Genomic DNA, 14,258 nt, shown 5'->3' with positions numbered 1-14,258 from the left:
TGAAGTACTGAAAGCAGCAAGACTGATAAAGCCGAATGGCTGGAAGACCAATGCAAAGACATTGAACAGTACTATGGAGAACACAAAACTAGAGAGGTCTATAAACTTATAAGAAAGGTCAATAGGAAGTGGTAAACAAGATCAGTAGCAGTCAAAGATGAAGATGATAAAGTATTGATGGACAAGATATTGCAGTGAATTATATAAAAATCAACTAAATAATACTGCAACAGAAGTAATCAAAGAACTAAAAGCAATCTCTCCACCAGCAGAGATCTTTGAAAATTACATCTTGAAAGAGGAGGTGAATAAGGCTATAAAATATCTCAAGAACAACAAGAGTCCTGGAAATGACATCATAATAGGCGAGATGCCTATTATGTTGTATAATAGGCATAAGCTATGCAATGTTGTATAAGAAATGCATAAGCTATGCAATGAAATATGGAGATCAGGGTATGCCCTGAAGAGTGGAAAAAATTGGTCTTGGTTATTCTTTAGCAATAATGAATCATCTTGGCAAAGTGCTGATGAAAATACTTACAGAATGCCTGAAGGGTCATATGGAGGTATATCTTAATTCGTGTGTTGAGGCTTAAGTGCTTTGAAGAATTCATGTTGGAGGTTTAATGGAATATTATCAGCACTGAGAAAGGATTAAAACTAATTTTAATGCTTCCAATATTTCGTCTCAGTCACAGAGACATCTTCAGGGATTACAAAAAACGTTTTGTAACAACATACACAAATACAATACAACAGTGAGTAAAACTAAAGTGAGTGAAACCACCTAGATAGGACTTTAGTTTCACTCACTGTTGTATTGTATTTGTGTGTGTGTTGTATCAAAATATCAATAAACAAAGTTTCTCTTCACTCACCCTGGAGAATTGCAAGGCACTCATTGTTAAAGCACCAGTTATGGAGATTTAAACTTGGAATATGTGAGAACTGCTAAGAGAAGTTTGTCAAATGAGGAAGGAATGAAGTGTACTTTGATTTGCACAACTATGATAGGATTTGAGATTAGTGAGTGAGAAGGGGGCGGTATATGTATGAGATGATGGGTAGAGGTGCCAAGTCCTAGACTGCCCTGGTATTGGTGCAGAAATTTGAAAAGAGGAAACCATCCTGCATAGCCTGTAGAAAATGGCCATAGAGAAAAACTAGTGAACCGATTGCAATGAGCGGAAAGCAGAGTATAAGAGAATAGTTTGGAAATAGGCCTCTATACCAGACTCGATCAAATGTCCTCGAAATATCAAATGTATAATCATACATGTTTCTCCAAACCATTCCACGACTTGTACATAAAAGTAGGCCTCAAGTAGTGAAAAAGTTGACTATATGAATATCTTCTCAATTGTTTCTTATTGGATTGAATTGAGGACATTTGGATGATAGTGTGGAGTTGTTGTTTTTTTTAATGAGTCTAATATAGGCTTGTTTCCATACTCTAGGATAGATTTAGGATGAGCATGAAAGTGCTGTTAATTCTGGAGCACATTTAGGATGGGAAAAGGTTATCAATAGAGCCAGAAGGGACCTACACTATTCATGATTCTTCTGTTTTTATTGTAGCGAGAGGTGGTATATCATGGTCATTTGTGTAGATATCGAAGATACTGAAAAGCTCAACTGCTATTTGAATAAGAAACAAATTTTTGGCACTTGGCCTTTCAAGGTTGAATTTTGTTTAATTTTTTTCCATTGCAGCTATTATGTGGGAAGCTGTAGTGTTTTTGTTTTGAGCACTTGTGATAATGCCAGTTTTTTGAAATTAGCACACATGTTGGAGAACCACATCTTGGATAGTATTCTGGTTTATGGCCATTTGGTGCACATGGACTTGAGACTGGGAATGGCTGGTGGGAGGATGTACTGTAGAAATCAAAATTTAGGAGGTTATAGTCTGAGTAACCAAGAAGAGAGCTAACATCAACAGTATGTTTGGAAGAAGAACTGGTAAAGAAGAGGTCAACAGTATTCTGAGGATGGTGAGGATTATCAGGCATTTAGATGAATGAAAGCAGTCTGCATTAGGTATTCCTTCTAGCTTGATCATTGGCATTCCTTCTAGCTTGATCATTGGAATTGGAGATGCTAGTTTGAATTGTGGACATATTTTCAAACAAGATGATCTCATTATTTAGGTATTTCATCTGCAGAAAATCAGAGGTTATCAGAGAGGATCATGGTGGCTATTAGAATATAGAGAGTGATTAAGAGAGTAAAGTAATGCTACACAAAGAGATGAGGAAATTTTGAGCAAGAGCAGATCAATGTTTGTCATTCTCTGAGATGCTAGATCTGATGAAGCACAAGTATTACTCTTGTGACAAGGGAAAAAAAAAAGTAGAGTAATTTGGATAGTAAAGTCAGAAGTTGTCACATGTACATCTGTCTGATGTAATCGTTTTGTATGAATTAGATTCACTTGTCACTGTGCATGAAACTTCTAAATCCTGCATTGATGTTCAGAAAAGATGCTGCATTATGGCAATTTATGGTACAAACTTTTACATATACCATCTCAGTAATGCTCCTGTACCAAGCTATGATGAAATTTGCATGCATAATTGACAATGGTAAATGTTGCTTAACTATTCCCAACATACAATGTTCATTGTATCCTTTTGCCAGAAAGAGATCAGAAAAATACGGTCCAAATTAGACACACAAAAAGCTCCTGGCCCTGATGGCATTCCTCCAATTGTCCTGAAAGTTTGTGCACCAGAACTGACTGCTATCCTATGTTGCCTGTATATAATGTCTTACTCCACTGGTATCCACTATCCCATAGCCTGGAAATTGGCCTATATTCAATCCAATCCCAAGAAGGGCAACAAGTCACTGCTATCCAACTACTGCCCTATCTCGCACACCTCAGTCCTGTCTAAAATAATGGGAAAAAAATCATCAATTTCCAACTCCTGCACTACTTTGAAGATACCCACCTAATAAATGATCGCCAGTATGGATTCTGTTACTGCCAATCAACAGGAGATCTGCTCATATATGTCACCCATCTCTGGACAAATGCCATGAAGAAGTTTGGGGGATCTCAAGTAGCTCACTTGATATTCCAAGGCATTTGACTGGGTGTGGCACAAGGGCTTACTAAGCAAGCTGCCATCGTTTGGTGTGTCTCAAGACTTCTGTAGTTGGATTGCCAGATTTCTGTCTGGACGCACAGGTGGTGGATGGTTCCTTATCCTCTCAGCATTCAAATAATGCTGAGGTTCCACAAGGTTCTTTCCTCTCACCAACCCTCTTCCTGCTATATATCAATGACCTATTTCAGCTGACCTCCAACCCAGTACACAGTTTTGCAGATGGCAGCACATTGCACTCCTTTCATTTGATAAACCTTACTCTACACAACTCTCCTCAACCTAAGAACATCAACCACCACTGCCCTCAATTCTGATCTCCAAGCCATCCTCCAATGGGGTTCAGATAACCTCGTCAATTTCAATGCTAATAAAGCTCTGTTCTGTCTTATTTCTCATAAAAAAAAAAAAAAAAAAAAAAAAAAAAAAAAACATTCTCTCCCAGTATTATTTTTGACAATACCTAATTCCAGACAATTTGAAATTTCTCTTCTTGGAATTACCCTGACATCAATCCTCTCCTGGCATAAACACATCACAGCCATTGCATTTTCAGCTTCCAAAAACTAGGATTTCTCTTTTGCTCAAGATGTTACTTCACCCCCAAACAGCTGTTAATCTTATATTAATGACCCATCTCTTACCAGCTCACTCCTCCCCCTTTGCATTGCAGAGACAAAACATCGCACAAATGTTTGGTCTCTGCAATATGTGTATTCTACAAATATTTCCATGGAAAATATTCATTTGAAATAGCATCAATAATTCCTCTACTTAGTATTAAGCTCGTCGGAACATGTGCACATGCTGCTCAACATCCATTCACATTACACCTTGAAACTCATAGAAGAAGTTTCTTTTCTTCCTCCTTTATCCCTGCAGCTTCTGTATGGTGGAACAGTCTTAGCCCTCATTGTGTTCCCCAAGAAATACAATATACAGTCATTTGAAATCAAATGCGAACCTCCTTTCCCAACCCATTACCCATACATGGTACTAATGGACTATAAGTTGTTCGACCAATTCATGTGTAACATTAAAAAAAAAAATACCTGGTTTGAAAGGACTATCATTGTAATATTGCAGTGGCCATCACTTCAGACCTGAACCTTATAGGACATCGTGTGAAGAATTAAGGCATGTCTCAGAGAGCCTGTTCATTAGTGCAACTTTAGAGTTATTTGAATGGAGTGAAGAATAATACCACTATACTGTATCAGTAGAAAGCCTCCCAGTGCATATTATATTACAACCAATAACAGGACAGCATGTTTTTAATTTCTCTTGGTAAAGACAATTTGTTTTAGTTTAGATGCATCCATGACTTTTGATAAGATAGTACATGTTGATCATGGGGATGGGGAAATTCAATTTATGTGCTGTGTATGGATTGTAATAATCGCATTGTCTGATAATGTATTCGTTGCCAAAATTTTATATTTTTATGCAGTTTGGTTTGCTTTTATGTTGATTATCAATTGAGAATACAGAATTGTTTTGTTTTTGCAATTACAGGTGTTCACTACTTACAGACAAATCATGTGAAGTCCTCTGATATATGCTGTTCGTTTTCCTTCATTAGATCTGATTTCAAAAAAAGAAGGAATAAAATTATTTCTTCAGGAATTACATTTAATTTTAGGTAAAAATTTTAAAGTTTATAAAGTAAAGAGGTTTTTTTTTTTTTTTTTTTTTTTTTTTTTTTTTTTTTTTTAACTTTACATTCTGGAATTGCATGATCATTCTGCAGTGTCTCCATCATGTATCAGGCTGCTACATTTACTCCGCAGTGGATGATAGAAAGAAATATTAATGAAATACAAAGGAACAATGTACCAGTTTTCTTTACAGGATGTGTTGACACTTTGCACTCCCTTGATCAGTTAAAATTACTAAGCAATGGACTTCTAACTCCAGAAACTGTTTTTTCTGTGCCAACTAAAGAACCATTAGTAACTAAAAATATCGTAGCAAACAAAGATATTGATTCTCATAATTTATCTCCATTGATATTAACAGTTTCTGATGAGTCCCATTCACCTGTATCCACCAGTTTATTAGAGTCAAGTATGAAAGAAAAAGATAAAGAACCAAAATTATCAGATAGCCACCCAGCTTGCTCTTCTCCCCAGGAAGAATCTGGTCCATCTTCTGTTAAAGAAAGCTCAGGAATCAAAGAAAATGAAACAACAAATACAATTGTGAGACCAGAAAAGAAGGATGCTAACAGAGGAGTAAAGTAAGTGATTATTTTCTTCTTTCTCTGTAAACATAATTTTAAAATTAAGTTTTTCATTAGATAAACATGCATCTTACTTTGGCCTGCACTTTGATAACTAGGTAATGTTAATTTCTGTCCATCCACTTCAGATATTTTCCAGTTCATTTACTTATGAAATTGTTTCACTTCTTACCTTAGTTGAAGAGATTAAACATATGGATTAATGATTTTAATTATATGTAACTATTAAGCATTTATGCTGAGTTTTATTTATTTATTTTATTTTTATTTTTTTATGGAGAGTCCACCTACAAGAGGTTGTTCAACTTATAGCACATTAGTACCATGGATGGACGATAAGGAACTTATTCCCATTTGTGTTAATTTATTTTTAATGGTATTGATGAGAACACAGACTGATAAGAAAATAATTACTATCTATTAACTTTTTTGCTGGTATTATATTCAGCATCTTCAGAGCACAAAAACAGTTTGTCACAGTACGCGAAACAACAACAACAATCTGGTATAACATTGGGACTAGTTCAAACAATTGTAACGGATCACAAAGACTAAAGTCCTAATTAGGCATCATCTATGTTGGGGAAGAAGAAAAAACTAAAAAAAACTGAGAGAGAAAGCAGGTATTAATTAGGTCTTAAGATGACTGTCTCCCAAATTTTTGGTAAATTTATACTGCCCTGCTTGTTGATGTTTGGAGTATGTTTCAAGGCTTCGGTTGATTCCAAAAATTATGTTCACTGAGACAGATGTCCACTGTTCTTCCTGTCTGTCTATAGTAAGCTCGGTCACACAAACAAGGCACTAGATAGACTCCTGGATGTGATAAAGAAGAGATTCTGTCTTGTGTAGAGGCTTAAGTGCTGTGAGGACATTATGTTGGAGGTTTAATGGATTTTTTACAACACTCAAAAAGAATTAAAATAGAATTTAATACTTCCTATATTTCGTCCTAGTCACTAGGATATCTACAGGGATTACAAAAACAATTAAGGTAACATGCACACAAAAACTTACAATACTGAGCCCAACCATGAGGGTGACACTAAAGTCCTATCTAGGTGGAGCGCCCTCTAAGGGCGGTCGTAGGTGGCCTGGAATGTAAGGTGGGACCTCTGGTGATGAGTGTTTCCCAAATCTTTGGAAGCTTAATGCAACCGTATTTATTTAGATTTGGTTGGTTTCTGAGAGCTGCTGCTGCTTCTAAGAAAAGTCTCTCTTTCTTGAATTTGCTGTGGTGGAGCATGGTGGTTTTCTTCCATGATACTCTGTGGGTGGTGTCCAACACATGGTCAGCCAAGCCTGAATGGCCATAGTTGTGTTTAACGATGTACGACTTGTGTTCCTCCAGGCAGATGGATGCTGATCTGCCTGTCTGTCCAAAGTACGCAAGCTTACAGGAACAGGGTACTTGGTAAACTCCAGGCAGAGAGAGAGGAGGGAGCTGATCTTTCGTAGACCGGATAAGGGTATCAAGTTTGCGGTAGGGCTTATATGCTGTGTGTAGATTATACTTTTTTAATATCTTGGCTATTTTTTCCGAAGTGCCACGGATGTAGGGTATGGTGATGGCATTTTTAAAATCTTGTTGACGAGAGGGACGGGGAATGGGGGAGGAATTGATTATTTTTTTGATACTGTGTTCGCTGTAGCCATTGGAGAGGAAAGTTCTGTGTATGTGGTTAAGATCAGTAGTGAGGGCGGTTCCACTGGAACAAAGATTGTGGGCTCTCTTGGTAAGAGTTTTAATGATGCCATATTGTTGCGAGGGGTGGTGGTGGGAGAGTTTGTGAATGTATCTGCCTGTTTTTTCCGAAGTGCCACGGATGTAGGGTATGGTGATGGCATTTTTAAAATCTTGTTGACGAGAGGGAGGAATGGGGAAGGAATTGATTATTTTTTTGATACTGTGTTCACTGTAGCCATTGGAGAGGAAAGTTCTGTGTATGTGGTTAAGCTCAGTAGTGAGGGCGGTTCCACTGGAACAAAGATTGTGGGCTCTCTTGGTAAGAGTTTTAATGATGCCATATTGTTGCGAGGGGTGGTGGTGGGAGAGTTTGTGAATGTATCTGCCTGTTTTTTCCGAAGTGCCACGGATGTAGGGTATGGTGATGGCATTTTTAAAATCTTGTTGACGAGAGGGAGGAATGGGGAAGGAATTGATTATTTTTTTGATACTGTGTTCACTGTAGCCATTGGAGAGGAAAGTTCTGTGTATGTGGTTAAGCTCAGTAGTGAGGGCGGTTCCACTGGAACAAAGATTGTGGGCTCTCTTGGTAAGAGTTTTAATGATGCCATATTGTTGCGAGGGGTGGTGGTGGGAGAGTTTGTGAATGTATCTGCCTGTTTTTTCCAAAGTGCCACGGATGTAGGGTATGGTGATGGCATTTTTAAAATCTTGTTGACGAGAGGGAGGAATGGGGAAGGAATTGATTATTTTTTTGATACTGTGTTCACTGTAGCCATTGGAGAGGAAAGTTCTGTGTATGTGGTTAAGCTCAGTAGTGAGGGCGGTTCCACTGGAACAAAGATTGTGGGCTCTCTTGGTAAGAGTTTTAATGATGCCATATTGTTGCGAGGGGTGGTGGTGGGAGAGTTTGTGAATGTATCTGCCTGTGTGTGTGGGGGGGTTTTCTGTATACAGTGAAGGCAAGTGTATCATTAGGCAGGCGTGTGACTAAGGTGTCTAGGGAGGGTAAACAATTGTTCTTTTCCTTTTCTATAGTAAACTGGATTCTTGGATGTAGGCTATTGAGATGACTGAGGAAGGAGTGTAAGTGCATGTAGATGATGTGTTCTCTATTTGGCCTCATGGCCCAGACACGTTAGACTCCTTCCTCAGTCATCAGACACCACCCTTGGGTTGAAAGGAGTTAAAGTGTGTATAGTTTTTGGAAGGTTGAGATGAATAGTGTTGGAGGGAGTTGAGATTTGAGTTTCTTTTAAAAAGGGTTGGTGGGATTTGGTAGACTGAAGATGGTAGTGGACACTATTTATGCTGGAGTTGAGGCCATGGATATTAGTGAAGTGGATATGCAAGGTTCTGTGGGGCATATATTTGACCACAAGAGTCTTGCACATTTTCTATACAGTGCCTGCATACTGGTCTCCATGATGGTTACTACTAGTGCCACTTGATTTTAGCACTAATTTAGCTTATTTGTAGTCTATGATCCAGCTTTTTTCATTGTGGCATTTTTCTTCTAGCTGTTTTCGAAGATGACGACTTTGTTCTCCCTGGGCAAATGTTAGATCTGGTCAAGCACAGCACATATTCGCAATTGGGGCAAGTGTCCTTGAACTTGTTGTTAATCACTGTTATTAATTTAGGTATGATTATTGGCATGTCACAGGTCACTTTTACAAAGCATGGAAAGTTCATTCCATCTTTTAGTGATTTACCATTTTCCATTGGAAAGTTCAAAATAACAGCGTTTTTTTTTTGTTTTTGGTCTCGATCGACTCATGCACCGTTGATGTGATTAGGTCGTGGAGTTCGTTAGCGGGTAAGGGTGAACTTTCATTGTGGCACTGATCATCAATTAGTTTAAGCTTAGCTTCCAGCACTCAGGTTTTGGAGGAAAAAATTTTGTTCATAGTATTGAGGTGCTGTTCAAGGTTTTCGACTTGCTTGCCTAAGTTCAGAAGCTGTTTAAAGGGGAGGGGACACAGCAAACAGAAAACGGGCTGGTTCAGGTCGATAAATATCTTGTGTGCCAATTCATATATTTTTGTAAAGGAAGCATTTAGCTAGTAGCAACAGAAATCACACAATATACCCTTTTTTTTTATTGGTGACATCAATTTTATGGCTGTGGCACTTTGTATTATCATTGGGTTTGTTGGCTATCGAATAGCCCTGTGAGACATGAGGTGCTCTTTCGTCATTGGCTTTTATTGATGCCATCTTTACTTCACATGTTAGGCATAGTGTGTGCTTACACATGGCTCATTTTTAACTGGAAAGTTAGCTGATTTGATGCACTATTAGTACTTAGAGATTGTGCAGAAGTAATTGGCTCCTTAGTACCTGCTGCTAAGATTTCCGTTTGATGATTAATTTGAACAAAAACACTTACAATATCGATAAAATGCTGGAGCACACAAGTTTAGGGTAGTATTCACAGGCATCGCCTGTTGAACTGTAGATGCATATACAGTAGTCTATTACACTTTGCAAAGGCTTTTAATAGATTGCCACATGACAAACTATTAGTTAAATTGGGACGGATGGGGTTGGATAACAGATTAGCATGTTGGATTGGAGATTGCTGTGTGATAGGTTTCAGCAGGTTGTGTATGGGGGGAGTGATATCCCAGAAGAAAACGGTCACTAGTGGCATGCCCCCAGGGGTCTGTTTTGGAGTTTTTGTTGTTTAATATGTATCTAAATGACACTGGAAAGGGCAGTGATGTACGATTGTTTGCAGATGGTACAAAGTTGGGGAGAGTTATGAGAAGTAGAGCAGATATTGTACCTTAATAGACTGTCTGAATGGGTAAGTGTGTGGATATGCCAGTTTAGTATTACATGGTGTAAGATTTTAAAATTTGGGAAACAAAGATGGGATGCAGAGTATGGGATTGGATGAGATGAAGAATTTGGGACTTGTGGTGGATAGAGACTTAAAATTTTGAGGGGAGACAGCAGATTATGGGAATGATGTGTTGAACACCGAGTAGAAATAAGGATGTTTTGATTCCATGTACAAGACTTTGATCATGCTGAATATGGATTACTGTGCACAAATTTGGTCAGCAGGTTTTCAAAAAGATGATGAGATGTTAGGGAGGGCTCAGAGTTATTGACTAAGTTGGTTTCTGGTCTCTGGACCAGAGATATGATCGAGAGATATAAGTTGGTAAGGGGTACTGTATTTTTTTGCATTATAAGACGTGCTTTTTTATACCTAAAATTTATCTGATAATTAGAAAGTGTCTTATGAACTAGTGCATCTTATTTACCAATATATTTTTATGTATGTGCATCATCACTTGTCAGTCATGCATTTAAATTAGTAATCAATACATTATTATATTTACATTTTTTTTATATAACTCATTGATTCTATGAAGTACAAACATAGCAATATGGTTGCGTTCAAACATAGTGTGATTGAGTACACAAAAAAGAATGGCAATAGGGCAGCAGAGAGCAGCATTTTGGGCCTCTGCCTACAGAAAAAATGGTACAAACTTGGAGAAAACAAGAGCAGCAATCAATTATTAGAAGTAAATTCTAAAAAACACGATCTCTGCAGAAAACGAGCAAAATGGCCAGAAATTAAAAATGAATTCAAAACTTGTATAATAGATCAAAGAAGATTGGGTTGTTGTATACCTACAAAAATGATTTTATTCAACAAGCAAAATTATGGATAATAGAAAGAGATATCGATTTTACAGGGTTGCCATCATAGTGCTTTAAATTTATGAAGAGAAATTATTTATGCATGAGTGCAAAAAATCACATATCACAAAAAATGCCAGACGAATTCAAAAAATAAAATTTGTGAGTTTCACAGATTGATCATAAATGCTAGAAAACAAGGCAGTTTTGAACTTTCACACACAAACAGATAGAGGGGACAGCCATGGGTTCACCGCCTTAAACTCCACCCCACAAAAACCCACTATTTGGCTTCGTTACGTGGATGATGTGTTCGCTATTTGGCCACATGGCTCAGGCACACTCCACTCCTTCCTACCACACTTAAACAACCAACACCCCAGAGTCCAGTTCACTTTAGAAAAAGAGGAAAACAACACCCTCCCCTTCCTAGACACTTTAATCACTCACCAGCTTGATGGATCTTTGGTTTTCTCTGTTTACAGAAAACCCGCCCATACCGGCAGATACATTCACCAGCAATTCCCCCCCCCCCCCCTCACAACAATATGGGGTTATAAAAACACTATATAACAGGGCAAAATTAATCTTCTCAGATGACAAGGCCCTAACTACTGAACTAAACCACCTCCTCAACACTTTTTTAACCAATGGCTATAACCCCAAAAAAATCCAAAAAATACTAAAACCAGTAAACCACAACGCCCTCCCCCACAATAAAGATTACACCAAATCTATCACCATCCCCTACATCCAGGGCACCTCTGAGAAAATAACCAATATCCTCAAAAAATATGACCTTACTTCTTGTTACAGACCATATAAAAAGTTGGCATCCCTTATCCGCTCTACCAAAGACCAACCACCTCCCCTAGACCTACCTGGTGTATACCAGGTCCCTTGAAGCTGCAAATTGTCCTACTTTGGCCAAACAGGCAGAACAGCAAATATCAGGATTTCAGAACACAAAGACTACATCCGGTTTCATCAGTACAGCCGCTCTGGGCTAGCAGACCATGCCTTAGATACCCACCATAGAATTCGTTGGAAGAAAACAAAAATAATACACTGCAGCAAGTTTAAATACGAAAGATTATTCAAGGAATCATCAGCAGCTCTAAAAAAATGTTCCTAACCTCAACAAATTTGGGTGCATGAAACTACCCCAAATTTGGGAGACTTACATTATGAGAACTTCAACCCAACTGCCAAGACAACCAAATTAGCCTGCCAGAGGGCACCATTAGGACTTTAGGTACAATATTAGTTTTTGCTTTTGTTAGTGCCTGCGTGCACATACTATATCTTTATGTTCCTGAAAATGGCAGCGTAACGTTGCCGAAATATAGAAGTTATTCATTAAAGTTACTTTTAATTAATATACTTTATATGCGTTGCTAATTCCGTAAACTAATTACCAGTTATGTATGACCAACGTATAAGCCTTGCTACTAGATTCACACCCAGTATACTGTTGTTTTGTCATGCTGTGCAGATGGAAAACTAAATTGCCACCTTTTTTGATTTTTAAAAGAAAAACTTCCAAAAGGAGTTTACATGTGTATTCATCCAGAAGGATGGATGAGGAAGGGATGAAGTTATGGATAAAGAAGGTGTGGTGTGCACGTCCTTGTAGTTTGTCAGAAACCTGCTTTGTTAGTATGGAATCAATTTAGATGCCATAAAACTGAAGCTGTTAAGAATGAACTTCGCAAAATAAACACAAAAATAGCTCTTATCCAAGGAGCACTCACCTCCCTTTAGATGTATCAACCTTTAGATGTATCAATTAACCATTTAAAGGATTTATGAGGGAAAATTAGGTCAATTGGATGCAAAGTCCAAGTTTTGAGGAAACATCTACAAGTAGGAGAAAGAAGGCTGCAAAAGTTCATGGAATGAAGTGAAACAATTATTATAAAATCTTTTCAGAAGTGTGGCATTAGTAATTTTCTTCATGGTACAGAGGATGACTTATTTTAAGACAGCGATGACTCAATTTTTGAATGCAGAATCAAGTTCAAATAATTTTGAGAGTGAAGATGAAAATGAATAAAGATTTGAAAAGAAGATTAATGAAATTTATAAAAATTATATATATATATATATATATATATATATGCTATATGTTAGATTTTTTAATGATTTGATGATTTAAGTGAATTGTTTTTTTATCTAATAAATGGATAATACATGTATTAAAATAAAAATTGATATTTACATGAAAAATGTGATGCATAATTCATGCAGTTTTATACTGCAAAGATTTTTTTTTTTCTTTTTTTTTTTCAAAAAATTCAACATGAAAAATGTGATGCATTCAATACGACGGTGCATCTTACAAGGTGAAAAATATGGTAATTACAAGATTAGCTTGAGTTAGATTTTTCATGGAATATCTGGTGACGGTGAAAGTGAGAGGCCATTCCTGGAGGCTGTATAAGATGAGTATGAACAAGGGGGTAAGGAGTAGATTTTTTGCTTGGAGAGTGGTAGGTGAGAGTGTGGTGAGTGCAGGGACAGTAAATGCATTTAAGTCGAGGTATGATGAGCTGTGCATGTGAGAGTGGGACCTCCCACGATGTGTCTCTTGACTCCGTGGAGGTCTGTTGATAATAATAATAGCTTGTAGAGACAACACAGGAATAGGTGTAAGCTCTAGAGCAAAATGATGGAAAACATGGAGAGATGTCATTAAGACTAAAGACTTTTTAGTCTCCAAGTTATGTAATAATTTTCTGATGTCTTTTTTGTCAAAAAACTATAGGAGGCATATAGTGCTCAGATTCTGGTATGGTAGATGACACTTTTCGTTGGTCATCTACACAGGTATTTGAGGAAAAGAGTGATGCTTGGAGTTCAGTTTTTTGCATGTAATTACTTCACACCACTTAACAGGTCTTAAAAAATCTGCCTTGATAGGTGGGTATACTAAATATGCTGGGGGGGGGGGGGCATTCTTCATTTTCAAAGGGCTGCCAAGGCTGAAGAGATGGAAGAAATAGAAATAGGATCAGTTTGGTTTTATGGTAACCTATCAAGAGTATCTTGCATAAAAATTTCAGATTTTTCAGGCAATAGGAAATCAAGGTCATCTTATTCTGCAGATCCACAGAATTTTTACAATTTTCGGATTTAAAATTAATGACAGCTTATTTCTGTATTTTTTAGTTTCTGATTTTTTTAATGCCCATGGTGTTAAAGTACCTTAAGTAAAATATACACAAAATCAAATGTGGATTCGACCTTTGGCCTCCAAATTATGAACTCCAAGATAAAATATGAATGAAATGAGCACTTGGTACATCTAAATCTGGTGGCTTGAAAATATTTTTTGAGAAAACATCTGAAAATGCAAATAAGAAAACAAAAATTACACACCTTGACCATTAAAATGACAGTAAATGGGGGGGGGGGGGTCGGAAACATTGAATGGTCTTAAAGTAGGCTGTTATTAATTTTGAAACTGAAATTGTGAAAGTTCTGTGGATCTCCCAAATAAAAATGGCTGTCATAATTAATAGGATGTCAGGAAGAAGGGGATGCAATGTGT

The 14,258-nt window shown here is 37.3% G+C and overlaps 1 protein-coding gene across 1 annotated transcript in view; it reads left to right on the top strand.

Moving 5' to 3' along the window:
• The window catches only part of LOC150092961 (poly(A) RNA polymerase gld-2 homolog A-like), a 197,358-nt gene that overhangs the window by 31,640 nt on the left and 151,460 nt on the right, over positions 1-14,258 (top strand). Inside the window, exons 2-3 of the mRNA XM_090413719.1 lie at positions 4,629-4,755; positions 5,167-5,352. Of these exons, the coding sequence (XP_090269845.1) occupies positions 4,629-4,755; positions 5,167-5,352 (313 nt within the window). The remainder of the gene's footprint in view (positions 1-4,628; positions 4,756-5,166; positions 5,353-14,258) is intronic.

This window comes from Typopeltis vanoorti, chromosome 24 (assembly GCF_054136105.1).
Source record: "Typopeltis vanoorti isolate ZY-2024b chromosome 24, IOZ_Tvanoo_1.0, whole genome shotgun sequence".
Classification (NCBI taxonomy): domain Eukaryota; kingdom Metazoa; phylum Arthropoda; class Arachnida; order Uropygi; family Thelyphonidae; genus Typopeltis; species Typopeltis vanoorti.
This window is presented reverse-complemented; position numbering and strand designations above follow the sequence as displayed.